Raw genomic sequence first — 24,183 nt, 5'->3', positions numbered from 1 at the left:
TCAGAAACTGCGTGCAAGTGTACCTAGAAGAGCTGATCCTGTTTTGAAGGCAAACGGCGGTCACACCAAATATTGATTTCATTTAGATTTATCTTTTATTCATTCACTTTGCATTTTAATTGATACAGTTAAGCTATTAATACTTCTCTTTTTAAATCATTCCTACTTTGCAGCATTTTTCCACATTTGCCTGAAACTTTCACCCATTCAGGCAGTCAATGACTATTTCCGATTACCTTAACTATTAGAAGCTTTTAGCCTGTTAATGAGTATTGGTATTATCCCTGTAATAACTAGTTTAGATCTGATCACATCACTGACTTTGGAAAATGTTTCATTCCATTGCACCATTTCCGTTCCCAGCTCTTCCATTGTAGAGAATAGCTGAGTATTCTGGAGTAGTTGTGTTTGCGGCAGTAGAAAGCGGTGGTCCTGTGACTTGTAAAGACAGAGAAAAGAAGATTGCTGGGTGCATGATAAAGCTGAGATATTAAACATCCTTTCCAATATATTCCCGGCTAAATGAGAAAAAAATGCAATTAAGGAAGAGCCTGCAAAAAAATGAAATGAGAGAAGAGGATAAGGGAACGGCTAAATAATTAGGTTACTGCTGGGAAAAAACGGAGAGGAACTCCGAGGAATAAAGTTAATTCTATCACCCTTGCTTTTATAAATCAAGCTGGTCGGAAAAGAAAATGTTCATTATCTCTGTCAGAACGTTCCATGTTTGGGGTCTCTCTAAGATAAAGCGAAGACTCCTTAAAAGCATTCTGCTGGTGTTTAATGGCCGGTGTTCTATAACAGATATTGTAATAAACCTTTTCATGAATTATGGTTTCCAGCAAAGGCTCCTAGAAGCAAGAACCACCTTTTATTATAGAATGTTAAGTATACTGATGTTTTATTTTTCTTTTCTTATCTTTTATGTGCATTAGGTTTCCGGGACTGGGTCCCTAAAGAATTACAGAGGGTTGGATGTGTAGAACTTCTCAACACAGTGCAAAGGAGGGTCAGGCCCAAGTTGCATGTATTTGGTGGAATCCATGAAGGTAAGTACATGGCTAACAACTGTCAATTGTTTCTCTGTAGATGTAGTAGAGATAAATTGGTCATTTAAAGGAGCTGTCCCATCTGGACAACCTCTTTTGTAGAGGAGGATCTGCATATGATCAGCTGCAGGCACTAACAGAGAAATGTGGCAATGCACATAATACATAGTCCTGCTGAGGGATCTGAAGCAAGTCAAGCTTTTTTGCAGTAGCTCTCCACTCTGGGAAAAACGGAGTCTCAACAATGGCATCCTGGTTAAAAGAACTGGCCTAATATACTTAAACTTTGCAATATACTAATTCTTTGAATTCCATTGCGTTCCTACCGATGCTGGGTTCTTGCATGATGTCTATATGTGTAATGTGATGTATGGACATCATGTACAGTTACCTTTAGTTTACCCAACCACTGCAGCTGATTGCCATGCTGTGTGGTCTATAGCAGCTGCTGACCTCCCTGGTCAAGAGCGCAACAACATATGCTCTCAACCTACAGAATTTAAATGTTGGGTATACTGCAAAGTGTTATAAATTATAGGTGGCGCTATAGAGTTCTACTCCTCTTCTTCTCTGAAGAGGCAATTTGCATGTTTTATTTAATTTCCCAGAGGAGCATTGCACGGCGAATAAACCTCCTTACACTGGCATACCAGAGCCGGTATGTCACTCTCCACAAGGAGAAACATTACCCCTTAGACCTCAGTCCAGAGCCTCTCATCTAGCCAAATCAGTTCTCATACTTTGTACTGATGAGGGACAACAGCCCAAAACACCGTGTCTGCAAATTGAGATTCTGATTTGGCTATTATCCTAAGTCATATTGCACGACTCGTTAAAGGGTTGATAGTGACTTATAGGATTGCTTCCAACAGGTGGCGCTATAGAGTTCTGATTCGCTTCCTCTCTGAAGAGGCAATTTGCATAATAAATTTTACGTACAGTTAACCCAATTCTTTTAACCTTGAAACTTCTTTTGTTATAGAAAAATTAGTTTTTTCATCTCATAACTATGCTGAATCAATGTCCAAATTGATTCTGACAGATCCCCTTGAATTACAAGGGTGCCCGTCATGGATATTTATTTTTTCTGTGGCTCGCACAATGTCATGACATTACAAGGACCTAGTAATCGCAAGAAGCACCTAGGATGCCAGCATTCATGTTCCATTAGTGGTAGTTTGCACTGCTGTAGTTTAGGTGCCACGGAGTACCGAAATATACACCGGACCAGGCTGATGCAAATCTTTTTGCACATCTCTAACAATTATCCTAGACATTTTTAATCCATACACAACACTGATTGACATTCATGTGGTCACCCAGACAATGACATACATGTAGAGAAGGTTCAGGAGCTGAGCTCTCTCCACAAGAGATAACACCAGCTATATTACATAGCCGGCATCTGTGCCTCTGAGCTCTGATCCCTGCTGCTAGCCTTATACATGGTCGCGTGCACTGTTGTTCCCACCGGCCCCTGCGATGCAATCGCGGGAACCAATGGGTCACCATGACAGCCAGGGGCCTACTGATGACCCCATTCGCTACCGTCTTGATACTCCTGTAAAACTCAGTCACAGATTGACCTCCATAGGAGACAGATTTTCACTATATACTGCAATACAGTGGCATTGCAATGTATAGTGTAGACAATCGGACAATTACAGGTTCAAGTTCCTAGTTAGACTAAAAAAAAGAAGAAAGCTTTTAAAAATATAAACATTTCATTATTTTTCCCATTAAAATAGAGACTAAACATAAACATATTAGATAGACTGGACTTTTACAGGCACAGTCACATCAAAATATAAAATTAATTAACCCAATCAATAAACACAATGAGAAATAAAAAGTTATCAAAACATTGGTACAGATTCATCAGTGTTTACACCAGATTGGCGTAAAAAACTTTGTGCAAAAATTTTGTGGATTTTTTTTATTAATGTGAGGTTACACAAACTTTTGACGGGTTTTTGGTGGAGCTGGGCAGGATACAGGAGGAACAGGGTGTGGCGATGCCTGCTCATCTAGTCCGCTCATCTAGTTCATGATGAGCTGCGGTGTACCTTATACCACAAATCTTCTGTCCCCGAATGAGGCATCTACTTCTTTATGACACCGGCTCCTCTGGCTCTAAGAGGCCCCCACATCAAAACTGGTGTGAATAACACCAGTCTTGATGAATTGGGACTATTGTATGTACTTTAAATTGCTATTGTATTTATTTATTTTACTCACTTATATAGCGCCATTAATTCCACAGCATTTTACAGACATTATCATCACTGTCCCCATTGGGGCTCAAAATCTACATTCCCTATCAGTATGTCTTTGGAGTGTGGGAGGAAACCAGAGAACCTGGGGGAAACCCACCAAACACGGGGAGAACATAGAAACTCCTTGCAGATGTTGTCTTAGGTGGGATTTGAATCCAGGACCTTAATTGAAAAGTCAAATACAGTACTTTTATAGGGTATCTAACAGGCAATGTTTCTCCTTGTGGAGAGCACCAAGTCAGCGTAAGGAGACTTATAGGACAGGCAATGCTTTTTTGGTAATTTTAAATATGCAACTTTCTTTTTCAGAGAAGAAAAGGACAGGAAATCTAGTGCCACCTGTTGGAAGCCGCAATTATAAAAGTTAATATCAACCCTTAACAAGCTTTACCATATAACTTAGGATAAAACACCAAACCAGAAATTCTATTTGCATACACGTGTTTACACCTTGTGTCCCTTTTTACAGGCTTCTCACCCAGCCAAACAAATGCTCCTACTTTAAACTTATAAGGGGCAAACGCTCCAAAACATGTCTGCAAATGGAGTTTTTGGTTTGGCCTTTTATCCTAAGTCATGTAATATTTACTTTTAGGATTGCTAAATCCATTAGGTGACACTAGAGTTCCTGTCCTCTTTCTTAATGATTTTATAGAACTTTTTTTGTCGTAGGGCCTATATTAGAAAAAGTAATTCATCAAGACTGGCGTAGTTTGTCGGTCTTGATGAAGGGGTGTGCTGGAGTCAGATGCTCTTGATTCATAAAGAGGTTTACACCTCTTCATGAACTGAGAGCATTGAACTTACACTTGTATGTGTGCCTTGCCACAAATCCTAACCCCTGCTGGACTAAGATTTGTGGAGTAGCTAATGCCACCACTTGTCATCAATTTGACTAGTCGGTGGTGTAACCTGTCCCCTGTCTCGTCCCAGCTCCGCCCAGCTGGGAGAAACTGATATGTAGACGTCAATAGTCGCAAAATTTAGGCACAACCCCTAGTGTTCAAAGCTTTTTTCTCCAGAATTCTGACACGAATCCTTTGATGAATTGCACACAAGGCGCCATTTGACTTTTGGAGCGCAAAATTGGCTACAAAAGATAGCAGATTCCATGTTGTGTTTTCAGGACCCTTGATGTGCCTAAACAGTGGAAACCCCCCACAAGTGACCCCATTTTGTAAACTAAACCCCTCAAGGAAGGGGTCTAGAAGTGTAGTGAGCACCTTGAACCTACAAGTACTACACAGAATTGTATAACGTTGAGCCGTGAAAAGAGAAAATAAATTTTTCCGGCGAAAAAATCTTGCTTCAACCCCCAATTTTTTATTTTCACAAGGGTAACGGGAGCAAATGGACCATACAATTTGTTGTGCAATTTCTCCTGAGTACACAGATAATCCATATGTGGTTGAAAACTACTGTTTGGGCACATGGCAAAGCTTAGAAGGGAAGGAGCACCAAATTATAGTGCACATTTTGCTGGAATGGTTTGAGGGTTCCAAGTCACGTTGGCAGAGCCCCTGAGGTGACAGACCAGCAATCCCCCCCCCCCCCCATAAGTGACCTAATTTTACAAATGACACCTCTCAATGAATTAATCTAGGGGTGCAGTGATTATATTGACACCACACATCTGTCACAGAATTTCATACCAATGGGCAGTGAAGAAAAAATAATTACCTTTTTACGACAAAAATTTTGTTTTAGCCCCAGATTTTACATTTTTACACTGGGAAATGGGTGAAAATTACACCAAAATTTGTCACTCAGTTTCCGCTGAACATGTCAATACCCCAAATGTGGCTGTACTGTTCTGCTTACCCACATGGCGTGACTCTGAACGGAAGGAGCGCTACTTGACTATTGGAGAACAAATTATCGTAGTATAGTTTGCTGACTCCATGTACAGAGCTCCTAAGTGCCAGAAGAGAAGAATCCCCCCTCAAGTGACTCCATTTTGGAAATTACACACCTCTGAGAAATTTGTCTACAGGTGCAGTGCTGATTTTGGCTCCATGGGTGTTTTCCAGAAACCAACAATAGTGGATGTTGGTTTGTGAAAATTGCAAATCTGCCATTGTAGTGACCAGTACATTGTAGTACCCATACATTGTGCCCAGCTCATGCTTCTGGAGACATGGACGCCATAAATTAAATGGGCTCTCATCACTACAGAAATTCCAAACGTGGACACTAAATGGGGTTGAGGCACACTGTGGGACTCAGAAGGGAGGGCGGTATTTGGGTTTGGAAGTGCTGAATTTGCTGTATTTCTTTTGGGGGGCAAGGAGCCAGAGCGCTTTTCAAGAGCCTTTGTGTTACCACAATGGCTCTGCTTTTTTTGTGGATTGAGTTAAAGCTTTTATTGGGAACATTTTACCTAACATTTTAGATCACATTTATTCGGCACTCTACACTGAGCACTTACATTTGTGGTTTCAGTCTAAATCTCCGCACAACGCAGGTGAAGAATTGGTTTCATTTATTTTTTACTCCATTCCTCGTGCGGTATAAGTGATTAGACGACTGTATTCTTTGGGTCTGTGCGATTACAATACCAGATCTATATTGTTTTTTTATGTTTGGCGGCTGTCACACACTAAAAGATGTTTTTTTTTGCGAAACAAAGTTTTCATCATATTTTGAGAACTATAATTTTTCTATATTTCTGCCGACCATAGTTACGTGAGGGCTTGTTTTTTGCGGGACAAGTTGACATTTTTATTGGTACTATTTTCGGCCACACAACATTTTTTGATTCCTTTCTATTACGAATTTTTGGTGGCTGAATGAGCAATAAACTGCAATTCAGGAATTGTTTTTGGGGGGGTTTATTTTATGCCGTTCACAGTGTGGTAAAATTGATAAGGCAGCTTTATTCTTTGCATCAGTACGTTTACAGCGATACCACATTTAAATAATTTTTTTATATTTTGGCGCTTTTACACAATAAAAACTAATTCATGGAAAAGGGAATTTTTTTGCAGCGCTTTATTCTGAGAGCTATAACTTTTTTTTTTTTTTGCTGTTGGAGCTGTATGTCTGCTTGTTTTTTTGCAGGAAAAGATGATATTTTCAGTGGTACCATTTTTATTTGCAATCAACTTTTTGATTGTTTTTTATTCCACTTTTTGTTTGGCAGTATGATGAATAAGCATTGTTTTTTGCCATGTTATTTATTTATTTATTTTTTTTACGGTGTTCACTGAAGGTTAATTAGTGTGACAGTTTGATGGGTCAGGTCGTTCCAGAAGCGGCGATACCAAATATGTGTACTTTTTATTTGTTTATTTTTGTTTTTACATAAATATATGTATTTATTGGATTCATATTTTTTCATTTTTTATTTATTTTGTGTTTTTTTTCTTTATTATTATTTTTACAATTTTTAAAATCGTTTTTTTTTGTAGTTTTTTACCTTGTCTCTGGATGGGACATCAATGTTACCTGTCCCGATCACTGATCTAATACACTGCAATGTTTTTACATTGCGGGGCATTAGCTCAGTGATCACAGGGAGGAGATGTCAGCTCCTGCTCTGAGCAGGAGCTTACAGGCGACTGTACTTGGGTGACCCCACGGCCATCTTTCGGCCAGGGGTCACAATGAAGACCATTGGTATAACTTGATCGCAATCGCGTTGTACCGATCGGAACAGAGAGGGCTCCCTCCCTCTGCTAACACCGATCATGGGTGTTCTCCCAGGGTGTCAGCTGTCATGTAGCGCTGACACCCGCTTTTGATCACGCTGGCGCTCGGAGTGAGCCTGCGCCATCGTCCCACCATGCATGTGCAGCGGTTTGCGAGAACGCTCCTCCCGCAGCACCATACATGTACGGTGGATGTCGTGAAGGGGTTAATGCAAAGAGAGCTGTTCACAACATCCATGTATGTAGATGGAATAGTTAATGTCTGTCTAATGGACACCATTGTGACCATATGAAAACTGACTGAATGGTGTAGTCTTCTTCATGGTTGTATGGTCTTCTTCTTGATGTACTGTAGATCTTGATGTACTGTAGATAGTCTACAAGTCTTATGTAAATACTTATATCAAGCCTACATTGTCTTCTGTTAACACAGAAGTAAATTCTTTAGGATTTAAAACATAAGTATTAGTCTATGTATATATAGTGGAATGTAGTCAGTGGAAGTATTCATGGGCCACCACAGATTTACTAGGTGGGAGGACATTATACCTTCAATGACTTGACAACAGCGTAGAAGAAAACAGTGGGTGGTTATTTTTCTGCTTATTAAGGCTGCATGTTGTGTTTGTAAGAATCTAAAAATGAAAGCTCCTTACTCTGTGTAAAGAGGATTATGGCTCGACTTTATTTCCATGCCGTAGCTTATAGCATTCTGGCTTGAGGCTTGTGCAGTTGTTCCACCTCACTTGCCTGTATTACAATATAACCTTCTTTTTGCAGGTTACGGGATTATGACTGATGGTTACACAACGTACATCAATGCCTCAACGTGTACAGTCAGCTTTCAACCAACCAACCCTCCCATTATTTTTGACCTTCCCAATCCCCAAGGATCATGAAGACCCTTTGCACTTCGGGAAAAAAATGGGTCTATAAACTGATAGCTGCATTTTATTCCCTATTTAATTTTAATAATAAAACAATTTCTGTTGGTGTTTGTAACTATTTAAAGCTGTTTTTCCTCATCTTTCTTTCAGCTTTGGTACAAAAAAAATTCAACATTTTTTTTAAGTCTACTCTTAATTTATCAGCTATTATTGTGTCCTCAGAACTCTGTTGTAAATTGTCCATATCCCAGGAAGGTCCCCAAACTATACAGTACATCACATTAAATTAAAAAAAAAAAATAAGCTATTTTTTTTTAACCACCGGGATTTGCACAATCTAATATTTGTTTTGTGTGTAATTGTATTTTTTTTATTGTTATTGAATTTGTGTGCTTTTTCTATCACCTCAAGGTGCATTTTCCATTTTTTTTCTCCATTTTGTAGTTTGTTTTTAGTTAATGCAAACCTTTGTACACCTATTGTTATTATTAATCCATTACTTTTTGCGCTTCTGTTTTTTTTTAATTAAATTATTTTTTATCTTTATTATGTATGGGGCTGAAACAGCTGTAAAGAAATGGTATGCCATACATTAAAACATGTAAATGCAAAACTCTTTTTAAATATGGATTTATATATATAAGTATTTTTTCTGTGTTACATAATGTTGGAATATTATTGGCAGTTTTAGGCATCTGCAAAAGAATAAAATACATCAAAGTGTTGCACACAGCTAACCTAAATTATGAAGGATGGGGCACGTCTACAAGTGTCCTTTTCTTCCTAGTATTTGTGTGTATTTTTTAGGCATGTATGAATACAATCGATGAAAAGGGCTTTGTTGCCCTTTTATAAACATTCTTGAACCCCCCTTTTCCTGTTAACTTTTACCTTTTCTTATTTTGCACTGTGTGTAAATGCAATCTTGCTAGCACAAAAATATTGTCGCAAAAAGCTCTATTCTGTTGACCTCTGTAAATGCTTTTTTTTCCAGGGCTTGTCCATTTTTTTTTCTTTTTTTGCTACCTTGTTAATGGACTTTAGAAAACCATTTGTTTCTTTTACATTTATTGTGATATATATCTAGCGCCTTTATATGCAAATAAAATTGCAACATTTTTAAATATGGGGCATGGCTTTCTATGTGTTCCTTATGTTCTCTAAATGTTTCATTGAAAGTGTCCTGAAATTGTAACTCAATATTCAGAAAACTGCAGCTGAGTAAAGTAGATAAGACTTATTCAAATCTCTCCCACACACTGCAGAAATTGACCCACTGTGCTGTTTTTTGTATCTACATCATGTCAATCTGTCACTAATTTCTTGTTCATTTTTCCCCATATCCTAAAATATTGGTCTACTCCTTATTGTAGCTCATATGGCAATGCTAGCATGCTGCCAATCTCCATATCCTGGCCTCCAGTGACACCATGTTGTGTGGACAAATTACCGCTGCAGCAGTCGCATGTGTCGACATGTCATCCCTGGAAGCCTGGGCTATGTATCCAGAGACCAATGGTTCAGCAGGCTAGCATTAACATCATAGTGGCAGATGGTAAGTATATTCATCATCAATTTTAATCTGCTGAACAAAAATCTGTCCTAAGATCAGAACGACTTTTGCTTTCCCCGTGACTCACAATCCAGAAACATCAGTGGCTGGATGAGAGATGCAAGAGTCTGTCTGGATCCCAGAAACTCACTCAGCTTTTATGCACACAAACTGATTACAAGCAAACAGGTCACAGGTGAGGATGTTACCTTTAGTAGCCATTCAAACCCATTTGTGTCAAATTTTGAGCATGTTATCAGGCGAAAATCACCAGGGTATGTGAACTTTTGATCAGGGTCATTTAGATGTTTTTGATTGTCATTAAGATTTAAAAAGAGAAAACATAGTAGTTTGACAATAAATGGCTTCAACCAACCAATAACCATGAGTGGAGAAAAAGTTTTGTTATCATTCATATTCTCTGAAACAAGGCCAAGAAAGCAAAAATTCTGCTTGGGTATGTAAACTTTTGAGCACAACTGTACAAATCCCCTGCATAAAATGGGGTTACAGGGTTTCTCTAGTTGAAAATTACATCTCGTAATGTGTTTAAAATAGAAATATATACAACTTAGTATTTTGAATTAAGAAAGATGCTCTGATCTCTAGAGGTCAGACCCGGTCCAGAGTCCTGGCAGCTCCAGTTACAGCTTGTGGAGGAGTCACACTTTGCATCAGTTCAGAACTGGTTAACAGATGGGGTCCTTAGTAAGGGAACAATTTTATTTGACCTCCATATGACCTAGTATGGCATATGGTTAGGGTTGTTCTAATCCTCTTTTAAAAGTCTTCAGTAAGATTACAAAGAAAGCTCCTATTTTTTAGGTTTTCCAAAAATTGGTATACTCTTCACCATGGCCAGGTTGAAAGAACAAGGAAACCCCTGTATGTATTAATTTACAATTGTGCCGAAACGTTTTGACCTGCAGAGAACCAGAAGAAGACCCTGCCGCTACGTCCTGCCCTGAAGCACAGAAGATGTCATTTTATAAAAACTTCACAAGGTGAGCATTCAACAGCCACTGATCGGATTCCTTCACATCAGGTATCAGATTAATCAGCTTCACAGCGCCATTATGGCCATCCCTTTAGTTTATAGGGATTTTGGCCATGCCTTTAGTTTATAGGGCTAAATCCTGATGACAGGTTCTCTTTTAAAGTTCTTGATGATCTGAAAAATAGCTGTTACAAGGTAAATCTTAAAAGCAGTAATGTCCTTCCCTGTAAAGCCCTTTTAATACAAGCATTGATGACTGCTTGCGTTTCCTTGGAGGTAACCATGGTTAACAGAAGACAAAGATTTTAAGCACCAGCTCATTTTGTGGCTGCTCTGAAAATTAGTGGAAATGGGATTCTTGTGATTAAGTTCATTTTGCTGGCAAGGAATTATTTAGCAATTTTTTGCAATTCCTTTGATCACTCATCATAACAATCTAAAGTTAAGACAAATTGTAGCTATAAAAACTGAAGCAGCAAATTTTTTGAAAACTAAAATTTGTGTTAGTCTCAAAGCTTTTGGCCACGACCGTAGTCCTTCATATTAAATGTCTTCTAATCTCTATTCATCTGCATTAACAAAATGCATATTGAATTAATTGCTTTGATGCCTGTGTACAAGAAGCCCTGCTACTTGTGTGATGTGAATGTCACTCCGGTTCCAGGTGCTCTCAGGCTGCTGTTATCAGCTCAGGGGCACTTGAGTAATAAGCTATGAACCATGTTATGACTACACGAGGGCAGGGAAATGAAACATACTGTATGACTCAGCCTGGCATAAAAGAAAGTCTCCGCTAACAAGTGTAGAATCAGCAGTATCCTGTATAAATATGTGTATTTGTGTCGGATCTAGTTAGCATTGGGCTTTCATTATCACAGATGACTGAATTGTTGTGCCTACGCAGGGAGGAATAAAAAATAATTAATTTGTTGTTCTGTATAAAATTATCTTATTCCTATGCCAGAATAAAATATGAACCATTGATTACTGTGATAAAAACAGTTGTATATTTTTATTTTTTTTCCTTTTATTTATTTGTTTTATTGTATTCTTAGCTTTAGCAAGCTCATTCAATTTCAGTATCAACGATGTAAATGTCTGCATTATTGTATGAATATTAAGGAGCAGCCAGTACAACACTGATATGCTGCCCTATACTTAGTGCTCACGGGGCCGTGCATTTGGTGTTCTTTGAATCCATGTGCCATGCCCTCCATAGGCCCTATACAAAGCATAACATATGCTAATTGCACTAGAATTATGGCACATGTTTTCCCATAAAACTGTCTTACCTGCCTTGTATATTCATTATATACTCTAGACTCAATAAGGAAATGTGGTTCATAGAAGAGGTTTGACCCAAGATGAGACCCCTTGTTCCAAAAGATGAATCAAATTTATTAACAACTTTTGCACTGTCTAAAGATTACTTATTTAGTGAATCTCCCTAATTATATCATGTCGTCTTGTAAATTTCCCTAATTGTATCATTGCTTTTTCTAAAGTGTTTCTTTAATGGGGATGTCCACCTAAGAACATTGAAATAATAAATATGATTTTCATCTCTGTCTCCACATGTGAAAAAACAGCATACCACCAGTAGGGATTGACGGCAAAAGAGAGCAAAGGAATTCTACAACCAATCCTGGTGCTTAAAGCCAAACAGGACATGAGATGAGGGTAGAAAGGGTATTTAGGAGGAGAACCTTTATCTAGTGCACTTCAATTAAAAAACAGTTACGGTCCCTCTATAGATCTTGTAATGATGGATAAAAAGTCATTTTTGGAAACTGCACAAAACATTCATTGCGAAATGTTTATCCAGTTTGTGAAGCTAAAACCACTATTCACTATAATATTTTAATTACCTCCCCAGAAATTCTTCCTTCTCAATTGTTAGATATTATTGCATTTTCTACACCCACATACATCTCAAGTCATTAGAGACTGAAAATCACATATTTCTTGGGGACTATTTATTGGGATATATTCTCCAATAACACAACAAGCCCTGAACTGAGGGGACGTCAGTCACTAGGTGGGGTGACTCCAGGACCTTTTGCCAGTCTCTATGCACCTTGTTTTGGCCACATAGACCTGTGACTGCTGTAACCAATTGTTACACGCACGCCACTAGGTTCAGATAGGGGCGAGACAAGTTACATGAATTCTTTGGAATCCTGGGGGAGCCATTACTCAGAGCGACCATAGACCATATGCTGCAGCTTCTCTCAGGCACACAGCGGTATTGAGCCTCAGGCACAGACACGTAGATTGTTTCACTTGCTGACCAGACACACTTCACAAGAGTCCTCATAAATGGTAGAACAGTATAATTTAATAAGAAGCCGCACAGCCAGTGCAAGTTAACTCTTATGAGCAACAGGCTCCAGTGACAAACAGTACAGTTTCCTTAGCAGCAAAGCAGTTCACAGTCTTCCCAGTAGTACAGGACAGCACAGTTCTAATGCAAAGGCACATTAATGAACACAGCATTCTTTACAGCACAGTGAGGTGGAGGGGGGATAGCTGAGGGAGATGAACCCTGTGACACCATTTCTTCCAGTCTTGAATCCTTTTCACTTGCAGGGGCGCTTCTGTGAGATACAGAACACACACACCACCTTTCTCTTCAGCTCCAGTCCGACAGTAAACAACTTCCCCAAAATCCCCCTGGGGCTCTGCTAAAACACTCCCCTTCTCCTGTGACTGTGTTAACCCCTCTAGTTGCTGGATGCTTCTGGAGCACAACACTCCATGTCTCATGTGCTTGTGTTACTTCTAATAGTTGCTGAATGCTTTTAAAGCAACAGCACTACTTCTATATGTCACAATCTGCAACAGCACCACTTCTGCATGTCACACTCTGCAAGTGCACCACTTCTGCATGTCACACAATTATTGGCCACAATGGGAATGGTCTATGGTCCAACTCTGATGCTCATGTCTCCACTGTGGACACTTTGACCAACAGACAGGTCAGTATCAGCAGTTTGCCTGGTCAGCAGTTACACAGAAGCAATCTTTAAAAGACAAGGAGACAGGACTTTTTTCTCAAAGTTTGTGACAGAAAATTGGTGCCAATAAAAGGATAAGTTGCAATAAATGAGGAACACGGTGGTTCAGAGTCAGAGTTGCCCAAGGTTCAAAGGTACAATCACACACGGAGGTGAGGTTTATTGTGTCAGCGCATTTCAAGGTTTTCAAACCTCTTCATCAGGACCAAACCACAATGAACTCATCATTGTGGTTTGATCCTGATGAAGAGGTTTGAAAACCTTGAAATGCGTTGACATAGACTACATTCATGCCTCACCTTTGTGTGTGATCGTACCTTTGAATCTTGGGCAACTCTGACTCTGAACCACCGCTTTCCTCATTTATTGCAACTTATCCTTTTATTGGCACCAATTTTATTGGTCAGCCTACGCTGATAGGAGGTGCCAATCTCGACCATCTTTTAGGGTGCCAACCTCCGCAGCCAGGTAGGGGTAAAGATAGGGTTCCTGGCAGGGACCCTTTAGCATATTAAATTAACCCTGGTAAATATTTAATTCATTAATCTTGTTGTTTGTTTATTTGTGTGGTGTGATTAGCGGTAATTTTAAATAATATTTTAGAGGGTTTTTTTTTCCTGTACTTGTGTTTAATTAAGGCCCCTTTAATTATCCACTTTGGTTTTGCCATTTCTCATCACCTCTGATACTTCACCCAATGGCTCTTGGCCACCTCGCACACTACCTTATATACACGTATCATAGCGCTGTTATCATTGAAATAAACATGCAAATGATACAGAATTTAGAAAAGCAGCAAATCAGTAGTAATTAGGAAATGTACAAAAGTTGTTATTTTATAGAGGGAAGATATTTAATTTTGTATCATTTACTCCAACTGAACCCAATGCATCAGTATGCATGATGGAAAGAGCTTCCTTTAACAACTTCACGTGTTTTCTCACTGTAGGCTTATCTCTTAAAAGACCAGCCCATTGTAAGTGGCTAGTATCATTTGCATGAACCTTTCTCACATGATCAATTATTTTCTGGACACCTTGTCAGGTCCTAATAGAAATCCTCTGCTCTCAAACTCTAACAAAGGTATGTTCAAAAGTACTAAGGGTATGTTCACACTGGGTCTTTTTTTCACTTAAAATGCTGCTAAAAAATGCTCAGAAGAATGAACATATTAATTTCTGTGCAAAAACGACTTGCTGTTCATGCGTTCAGGTTTTTGAGCTTGTTTTAAACACTTCAGGATTTCAAAAGACACCAACCATATAAAAGAAAGTAACGTATATTTATCTGGAATTTTAGACTGAAAATGCTGTGAATAGGTTACAATACAAATCAATGGGAAACCTAAAAAAATGCCTAAAAGACGCCTGGGTGTTTTTATGTCAGTTTTTATCAATGGTTCTACTGTAAAAAAAATGCTACAGTTTTTTTAACTTCTTGATTTTATAACAAGTCTAGAAAATGCTGGAAAAAATGTGAAAAATAAAAACACCACAAAAACCGCTAAGGAAGTGACTTCCAAAACCGTTAGCAAGAAACGCATCAAGTTTACAAGACTCCAGAGAAGAGGAGACTTTTCTGAAGCATCTTCTGCTTGAAAATCGGACTTTGTTAACAGCAGGAAAAAGACAGTGTGAATATACCTTAATAGTCTTTCCCATAGCCATTTAATACAATACATAACACAGTCTAAATGGCACATAATAAAGTCATGGATTTCTAACATAACCAATCCCAGTTTAATTATACTTTCTCGCAAGAGGCATTCGCAGAAGGGACATGAACTGCATCCTTGGATACCACTTTGTACAAGGTGGTTGGAACACTTTTTACTATTTCCTACAACCTCACTAGACACCAATTCATTCCAAAGGTTTTACTTGCATACAATGAAATTCTGGTCTGACTGAACTCATTTAAATCTGGGTCGCTTTCTATGATATGTCAGTGACGATGTATTGTTTTGTGTTAAAAAATCTGACATTGGTATAAACTTGAATGAAACTATACTATTAGGTTTTTTGTACCAACAGCCATGTCTTTGTGAGTTGCAGAAAAGTTGAGCAGATGATTACTAAATGTGTAGTGCCCCCAGTGAAGCATGGTGGGGGAAGTGTGATTGTGTGGTGATGTTTTGATGGTGACACTGTTGGTGATGTTTCACAGGATGAAGCTGGTTGAATAAATGCCAAGAAGGTGTAAAGCTGTCATCAGAGTAAAAGATGGGTACTTTAAAGAATCTAAGGTTTAACATACAGTATATTCTGGTATATTTAACGTGTTTCTTTACTCCTTGTTTCCATATGTGCTCCTTTGTGATTTTGCTGTCTTTCATCTGAATCTACAATGTGCACATTCCAATAAAACTAGGAAATTATTAAATTAATGGATATATCAAAAACTTGTAAGAGGTACTTTGCTCTTACATTTTGAGGAGAAATAAATTAACACAACTCGAAGTTCTAAGAAAAGAAGTTCCATAATACAGTGGACATAAAATGTCTACACACCTCTGTTAAAATGCCAGGTTTTTGTCATTTAAAGAAATCATACCAAGAAGAATCATTACACATAAACTAATACCTTGTTGAAGTATCCTGTGACTTTCTGATCACATTCAGTCTTTTTGAGTAGGACACTATCAGCATGGCACATAAAATTGAAAACTTGCGCCCTCTCTTCCTTGCAGTAGTGCTCGAAATCTGTCAGAATGCGAGGACATCTCCTGTTCACCCCCTTTTTAAGGCAACCCACAGATTTTCAATTGGTCTCAGGTCTGCGCTCTAGCAGGACCATTTCAAAACGTTGATCTTTTTCTGGCAAAGTCATTCTCTTGTTGATTTGGGTCATTGTCATACTGAAAATTGAAATTCCTTTTCATCTTCAGCTTTTTAGCAAAGGCCTGAATGTTTTGTTGCAAAATGGACTGCAATTTGGATCTGTTCATACTTCCCTCCATCTCAAATAAAACCTCAGTTCCAGTTACTGAAAAACAGCTCAAAGTATAATGCTGCCTTCCCCATGCTTCACTCGGGGTATGGTGTTCTGGTGATTCGCAGTGTTGACTTTGCGCCAAACATAACTTTTGGAATTATTGTCAAAAAGTTTAACCTTTGTCTCATCAGACCATAACACATTGTCCCACATGCTTTTGGCAGATTTGATGTAGGTTTTGGCAAAGCATAGCTAAACTTGGATCTAGGTTGGCAAGATAGAAGCTTTTTGTTACACAGTTCAGCTATATGAAGATTACAGGTAATTGTTGTCAGATGCAGTACACATGCAGTGCTTGACAAAAACTCTTGCAGCTCTTTTAATGTTGCTGTAGGCCTCTTAGCAGCCTCCAGGACCTATTTTCTTATTTTCATAATTTTTTTAAGGACTTCCAGTTCTAGATAATGTTACTGTTGTGCCAAATTTAAGCCACTTCTTCACAACTGTCTTCACAGCATTTCATGGCATTTATAATGCATTGGAACATTTTTTGTACCCTTCTCCTGAGCACTTTTAACATTGAGATCTCTTAGCTGTTTTGTAAGCTGTTTTTACAGGCCATGGCTTTTGCTGTAAAATGCAACTACAAAAATGTTAGGAAAATCCTACTAGAACAGTAAGACTTTATAATGGATTAATCAGAATCTCTGTAAATGATGACAGCTGTGCACTAACTACTATTATTTATCATGAGTTTAAATGTGATTGGCTAATTCTGAACACAGCTACATTTCCAATTATAAGAACATGTTCACACTCATGCAACCACATATTAGTATTGATATTTTTCTGTTCCCAATCAAAATTGTTCTTGTTTCTCAATGAATTTGCACAGATTATGGATGACATTAAAGGTGAAAAAAGTTCTGAAATGTTTCTACTTGGTATGATTTTTTTACATGACAAAAGCCTGTATGTACTTTATGGGGAATACAACTATTCACTAAAACAGGCATTTCTGCTTGGGAACCAAGAGGTCCTCAATAAAAATGTTAAATATTGAATACTTTCGTAGTATAGTAACTATAACAGTGTAATATTTTGTCATCTTTGAATTTGTAGGTTGTAAAATCAGGCCTAAAGCTAATTATATTTGTTATATTTTTATTTATTAAACATGAAACACCAAATTGCCATTATCTAAAAAAACAATCCTCAGATCTTTGTGACCAATTATTATTTGAATTATTTCAGATATACTCTTAGAAGCTTGCCAAGAGGTGATGCTCCTAAAATCCTAAAATGTCTTACTGACTGTTTATAGAGACAATGTATCACTCGTATGTTACCATTGGTGTTAATTTGTATTGTAATATCACCCCTACTGTAAATAAGAATATTAGAAATCATCAAAGGAGTTTGTATTAAAGGAAAACACTAAATCGATAGAGTATCAATGTGATTGATGTGCACTACATGGGAGTCAATTAATAATGAGAGCAGTGGAAAGCAATTCCTACAAAAGTGATTTGTGAGAAACTGATTCTGCAGGGCGGGATAAGCGGTGTCTATTCATCACTGCTCATCTCTTACTAATCATCGACATTAACATCAGAATGTGACGTTTATACAAATATTATTTATAGACATGTCAAAGGAACATTTCTAAATCACTTTACTTTTTACCTTTTTAGAACCTCAAATTCAAATCCTTCCATTCTGGCTGAGCTTTACTCACTGAGTGACATGGCAGGTGCTTGACGAAGTTGTTCCATATTCATCTCTCTGCTGTTCCTGCCAAAGCCTATTATACGGAGAAAGAAAGTTTGGGATTAGGAGGATTCTGAGTTATTGTGTGAGACCCTGCAAAGCTGAGCTTCTTAAGAGACCAGCTGCTTTATGAGACTCTATCGTCCCCTCACCATAATGTGTCTGCTGCTCACTATTGGGGGTGTCAAGTGGATGGGGAACCATCTTGAAGAAGAATTGTGTTTCAGATGGTAACAGTGTCTCCAGCTGGTTATATCAAATGCCACTCAGCTGCCAGCTGAGCCCATCACATCTCCCGCATTCTTTGACATAGCATAGTCCTCGTCTCAGAAACGTTATGCCATTAATCCGTTCAGTAGCTGGCTGTAGCCATGATGGAATAATATTTTTTCAGTATAATCCTTTGTTTTCAGCACCTAACAATGTAAGTTTGTGAATGGCCAGAAAACGAACCAACTCTTTATTACATTAATGATTTATGGTACATGACATTATTCGAGCGAGCTGCATGGATTCGTTTGTATTGACTATTACAAATTATAATATCATGTCCTTGATTTTGGAATTTTAGGCTTTTTTTTATATCAAGAATCTGACATTTGTAGATCTTCTATAGCCTGTGGTACAACAGTGACTGTTTTCTTCAAAAATAGTTACAATCATTTATAGGACTTCTTATCAGTACGGGAGTTGTCCCCACCTGCACTTTATGCTGTCGTGCAGTGTACAACCATGTGCCGCCTAATTATCAGCATCTTTTAGGATTGTGCCCAGAATATATTACTATACAGTACAGACCAAAAGTTTGGACACACCTTCTCATTTAAAGATTTTTCTGTATTTTCATAACTATGAAAATTGTACATTCACACTGAAGGCATCAAAACTATGAATTAACACAAGTGGAATTATATACTTAACAAAAAAGTGTGAAACAACTGAAAATATGTCTTATATTCTAGGTTCTTCAAAGTAGCCACCTTTTGCTTTGATGCCTGCTTTGCACACTCTTGGCATTCTCTTGATGACCTTCAAGGGGTAGTCACCGGAAATGGTTTTCACTTCACATGTGTGCCCTCTCAGGTTTAATAAGTGGGATTTCTTGCCTTATAAATGGAGTTGGGACCATCAATTGTGTTGTGCAGAAGTCAGGTGGATACACAGCTGATAGTCCTACTGAATAGACTGTTAGAATTTGTATTATGGCAAGAAAAAAGCAGCTAAGTAAAGAAAAATGAGTGGCCATCATTACTTTAAGAAATGAAGGTCAGCCAGTCCGAAAAATTGGGCAAACTTTGAAAGTGTCCCCAAGTGCAGTTGCAAAAACCATCAAACGCTACAAAGAAACTGGCTCACATGAGGACCGCCCCAGGAAAGGAAGACCAAGAGTCACCTCTGCTTCTGAGGATAAGTTTATCCGAGTCACCAGCCTCAGAAATCGCAGGTTAACAGCAGCTCAGATTAGAGACCAGGTCAATGCCACACAGAGTTCTAGCAGCAGACACATCTCTTCAACAACTGTTAAGAGGAGACTTTGTGCAGTAGGCCTTCATGGTAAAATAGCTGCTAGGAAACCACTGCTAAGGACAGGCAACAAGCAGAAGAGACTTATTTGGGCTAAAGAACACAGGGAATGGACATTAGACCAGTGGAAATCTGTGCTTTGGTCTGATGAGTCCAAATTTGAGATCTTTGGTTCCAACCACCGTGTCTTTGTGCGACGCAGAAAAGGTGAACGGATGGACTCTACATGCCTGGTTACCACTGTGAAGCATGGAGGAGGAGGTGTGATCGTGTGGGGGTGCTTTGCTGGTGACACTGTTGGGGATTTATTCAAAATTGATGGCATACTGAACCAGCATGGCTACCACAGCATCTTGCAGCGGCATGCTATTACATCCGGTTTGCGTTTAGTTGGACCATCATTTATTTTTCAACAGGACAATGACTCCAAACACACCTCCAGGCTGTGTAAGGAGAGTGATGGGGTGCTACGCCAGATGACCAGGCCTCCACAATCACCAGACCTGAACCCAATCGAGATGGTTTGGGGTGAGCTGGACCGCAGAGTGAAGGCAAACGGGCCAACAAGTGCTAAGCATCTCTGGGAACTCCTTCAAGATTGTTGGAAGACCATTTCCGGTGACTACCTCTTGAAGATCATCAAGAGAATGCCAAGAGTGTACAAAGCAGTGATCAAAACAAAAGGTGGCTACTTTGAAGAACCTAGAATATAAGACATATTTTCAGTTGTTTCACACTTTTTTGTTAAGTATATAATTCCACATGTGTTAATTCATAGTTTTGATGCCTTCAGTGTGAATGTACTGACGCGCCCCCGGGGCAATGGGGTACTCGGCAGCCGGGCCTATGGATGCTGGTGGGGGATAGGTCACACTGGCTGGCCCGGTCCGTGGCCCAGGGCGGTCAACCAAAAAGGGGGTTGTAACTTGGATAGGAAAAATAAAATAATTAGTTCGTGATGCCACCTGTGGTACCTGGTAAGGATTACCAGTGCTGCTGCAGACCTCCGGGGGGGGGTGATGGGATGGCAGCTGAGGTGTTTCTGCTCCCCACAGGTTGAGCGGGCCCCTGGGGCAGTATGGAGTTTGATGGTGGTGATGCTGGGACTTGTAGTGCAGGCGTATGGTGCAGCAGGAGTAACTGACAGAGACAGGGGATTCGCTTCAATGCCTTTACTGGTGCGGATGTCAGGTATGGTCCAGGGTACTCAGTAGGATGGGTGCACTTCAGGACTTCTCCCCAGTGAGCAGGTATAAGGCCTCCTGGTCCGTGTCTGCCTCTCTGTATGCTCCTGGCCAGCCTGCAACTGGGCCTAGCTTATGTGTCGTGCTGTTCCTTCACCTGTCGCTCGGTAGTAGGACCTTCTGCTGGCAACCACTATCCCTGGTAACGCTGGGGCCTTCGTGGTTCCTGGTCCTGTGTGGGTCTAGCTTCAGGTCTGCCAGGGACTTGTAGTCCTCCTGGAATGCCGGTGATCCCTACTGGGTATAAAGGACCCTGTAGGCGCGGACCCGGTGTTTGTATGTAATAAGGGCCTCTTGTGGAGAAGTCCGTCCTTGCACCCTCGGTCCTGTGGTACCTGTGCGCAGCAGGGTGCCACATTCCCCCCTAGTACAATTCAGTACTCCTGGACTGAAGCATTTTGTTCAAAACAGGTTACAACAATAATTATAATAACAACAAGTATAATAACATTAATAACAATTAAGTTACAGTAAGTCCCTTAACCTGGTGTCCATTTCACTGATGAAAGTGTAACAGGGAGAAACATGAGGGACCCGCCTGAAAACCCTCAACGTAGGCCCTGGGCGTGGCTACAGCGCATAAGTGATCCAGGTGCTGGACCACATCTTCAGTCACTCCAAACGGGTTTTTGTTCAGTGGTCAAATAAGGGAGGCACTTTTGATGAGTGCAACTATTTACAAATAAAGTTTTTGGCTGCTCACAGTCCTCAGCCTACAAGTCTTTATACCCTGACGGGTAAGTAAATGCACACATAAATTTCAGTTTATACGATAAACAATGGACAATACCCAACTGGGTAACTATTTACATGGTAGACACTTCATTCTTATTCCCTAAACCTGGCAGGGATTTGTCCTTGGGTGCTGCGTGTTGACCTATGTAGCACTGGGGTGTTACTAGTGTCTGTTAATCTATCAGGTCTTCGTGTAGGTAAATCATAGAAATGCCTTAATCTCTCTATGGGACTGGCAAGTGCACTGTCCACTGGGCCTCCAGGCTCTGCTTCAACTGGTGCTTCTCTTCTCTCTGTGGACTCTTCCTGTTCCTGAGCAGGCTCTTCTGGGGCGCTTACAGGTTCTTCTGTTTGTTGATAGAAGTGTATCACCAGTACTATAACTGCACCATCAAGTTGAGGCCAGTCCACAGGGAAATCTCCTAGAACTGTGTGAAGCACTTCTTCCTTGGGTTCTTCCGGTGCTATAGGAGGTATTTCTTCCTCCGTTGTCTTCAGTAGACCTGGACACACTTTCAGATGGTCTCTTGAGACTGTTTCAGTTGTTTTTCCTCCATCTTTGCTAATCAGGCTGGTTTTACTGTTGTCAAATCTGGAGTTCAACACTGTGTAGGGCTCTCTTTCCCAATGGTCATCGAGCTTGTGACTTCTTCTCTTCCGCTTTAGCACTATCTCTCCAGGTGCCAAGGGTTCTGCTGGTGCATGTTTATTGTACTGTTCTTCTTGTTTTTCCCTTTCTCTGTTCAGACTGTCTTCGACACAGGCCTGTACTCTCCTGTACTGCTCTTGCCGATTTGTATCCCAGTCTTCAGTGGACATATCTGCTTCAGGTTCTACCACCCCGAGTTCCAGGCCCTTGGGCAACTTTCCGGGTCTTGCTCTCATGAGGTACGCTGGAGTACAATTAGTAGAACTCACAGGTATGTGATTGTACAGATCTACCAGGTCAGGTAGTTTGTCTGGCCACTGGTTTCTTTCTTCCAAGGGTAAGGTTTTCAGCAGGTCTATGACAATGTTGTTCATTTTCTCACATAAAACATTGGTCTGAGGGTGGTACGGCGTAGTCCGGATCTTTTTGCATCCGTACAGATGACAGAATTCTTTAAACAGCTCGGCTTCAAAGGCAGGGCCTTGATCCGTCAGCACTTTGTCCGGGTATCCATGGGGCCTACAGAAGTATGTTTGAAACGTTCTTGCTGCAGTTTCTGCTGTCAGGTCCTTGACAGGGGCTACCACCGGGAATAGTGATCCACCATGGTCAGTGCATATGAATAACCTGATCTGCTGGGTGACAGCTTGACGTGATCCAGAGCGATGATCTCCAGGGGCTGGGTTGTCTTGATGGACTGCAAGGGTGCTTTCTGGCTGCCATAGTCTTTTCTTCTGAGGCTACAGGGCCCACAATTCCGTCACCACCTCTCTATGGAGCTCCGCATTCCAACCCAGTAAAACCGGTCCTTCAGCAGGGTTTCCAGCTTCTTCCAGCCAAAGTGACCTGCTTGATCGTGGTAGGCTTCCAACACCATCTGGATATCCGTCCTGGGTACAACAATCTGCCACACCATTTCATGGGTCTTGGGGTTGACATATCTTCTGCACAGCTTCTCTCTGTAGATGAACAGCCGGCTTCTTTCATTCCACAGTTGCTTGGCTTGTGGAGGAGCATCCTTCTCCAGGTGAGAACCTTCCTGGGTGATCAGTCTTTTGATAAGGCTGACTACCGGGTCACTGTCCTGGGTCTCCTTCCAACTGTGGTGGGGCAGAGGATTCAGCGTCCTTCCCTGGTGTCTTCTGGTGACGTGTTGCTCATGGACCACTCTGCGTCGGTGGAAAGCAGGTAATTAAACTTCCTCTAAATCATCCACTTCATCCTCGGTGTCTGACTGGTGAGTCATCCTTGACAGGGCATCAGCGTTGGTGTTCTTGTGAGCTGCCCGGTACTTGATGGTGAACTGATAATTTGACAGTCTGGCCACCCAACATTGTTCCATGGCTCCCAACCTCGCTGTCTCCAGGTGTGTCAAGGGATTGTTGTCAGTAAAAGCTGTAAACTTAGTTGAGGCTAGGTAATGCTTGAACCTTTCAGTGATAGCCCAGACCAAGGCCAGGAACTCCTGCTTGAAGGAACTGTAGTTCTCTGGGTTCCTCTCAGTAGGGCGAAGCTTCCTACTGGCATACGCAATTACCTTCTGTGATGAAAGCCGGCCGGTGGGTGCAGCTCTCTGGCGCCCCCTTACCTCTCAGGTCAGTCAAGGTACTGCACCTAGAGAAAGTAGTGCCAGGAAGCTGCAACCAGCGCAGGGAACACGGTAGTGTGTTATCCCTTCAACGTCACTAAACCGTAACGTCACTACACAGCACAACTCGCTAGCGCCCTCTTAGCCTCAGGTCAGTCAAGGAACTGCACCTAGGATAAGCGGTCGCCAGGGAGACTGTCCTGTAACCTACTGGGTATCGGGGCCCTCTGTAGTGAGGGCGGTATATATATCTTCCTTGGCCGCGCCAGGAATATATATATCTGAACCTCCGACCGTCACTACCAGCCTTC

The 24,183-nt window shown here is 40.4% G+C and overlaps 1 protein-coding gene across 2 annotated transcripts in view; it reads left to right on the top strand.

The window, feature by feature from the left end:
• The window catches only part of MPPED2 (metallophosphoesterase domain containing 2), a 198,764-nt gene extending 189,778 nt beyond the window's left edge, over window positions 1–8,986 (top strand). For both annotated transcript variants that reach the window (XM_073658081.1, XM_073658080.1), the window contains exons 6-7: window positions 936–1,049; window positions 7,756–8,986. In XM_073658081.1, coding sequence (XP_073514182.1) covers window positions 936–1,049; window positions 7,756–7,874 — 233 coding nt within the window. In that variant the 3' untranslated portion in view covers window positions 7,875–8,986. The remainder of the gene's footprint in view (window positions 1–935; window positions 1,050–7,755) is intronic.
• The last annotated feature ends 15,197 nt before the right edge of the window (window positions 8,987–24,183 follow it).

Source organism: Phyllobates terribilis, unplaced genomic scaffold (genome assembly GCF_046119375.1).
Source record: "Phyllobates terribilis strain yellow unplaced genomic scaffold, ASM4611937v1 Scaffold_13__5_contigs__length_258822181, whole genome shotgun sequence".
In the NCBI taxonomy this organism is placed as follows: Eukaryota; Metazoa; Chordata; class Amphibia; order Anura; family Dendrobatidae; genus Phyllobates; species Phyllobates terribilis.
Note: the sequence above shows the minus strand (reverse complement) of the source record. Positions and strands in the feature narration are given on the sequence as shown.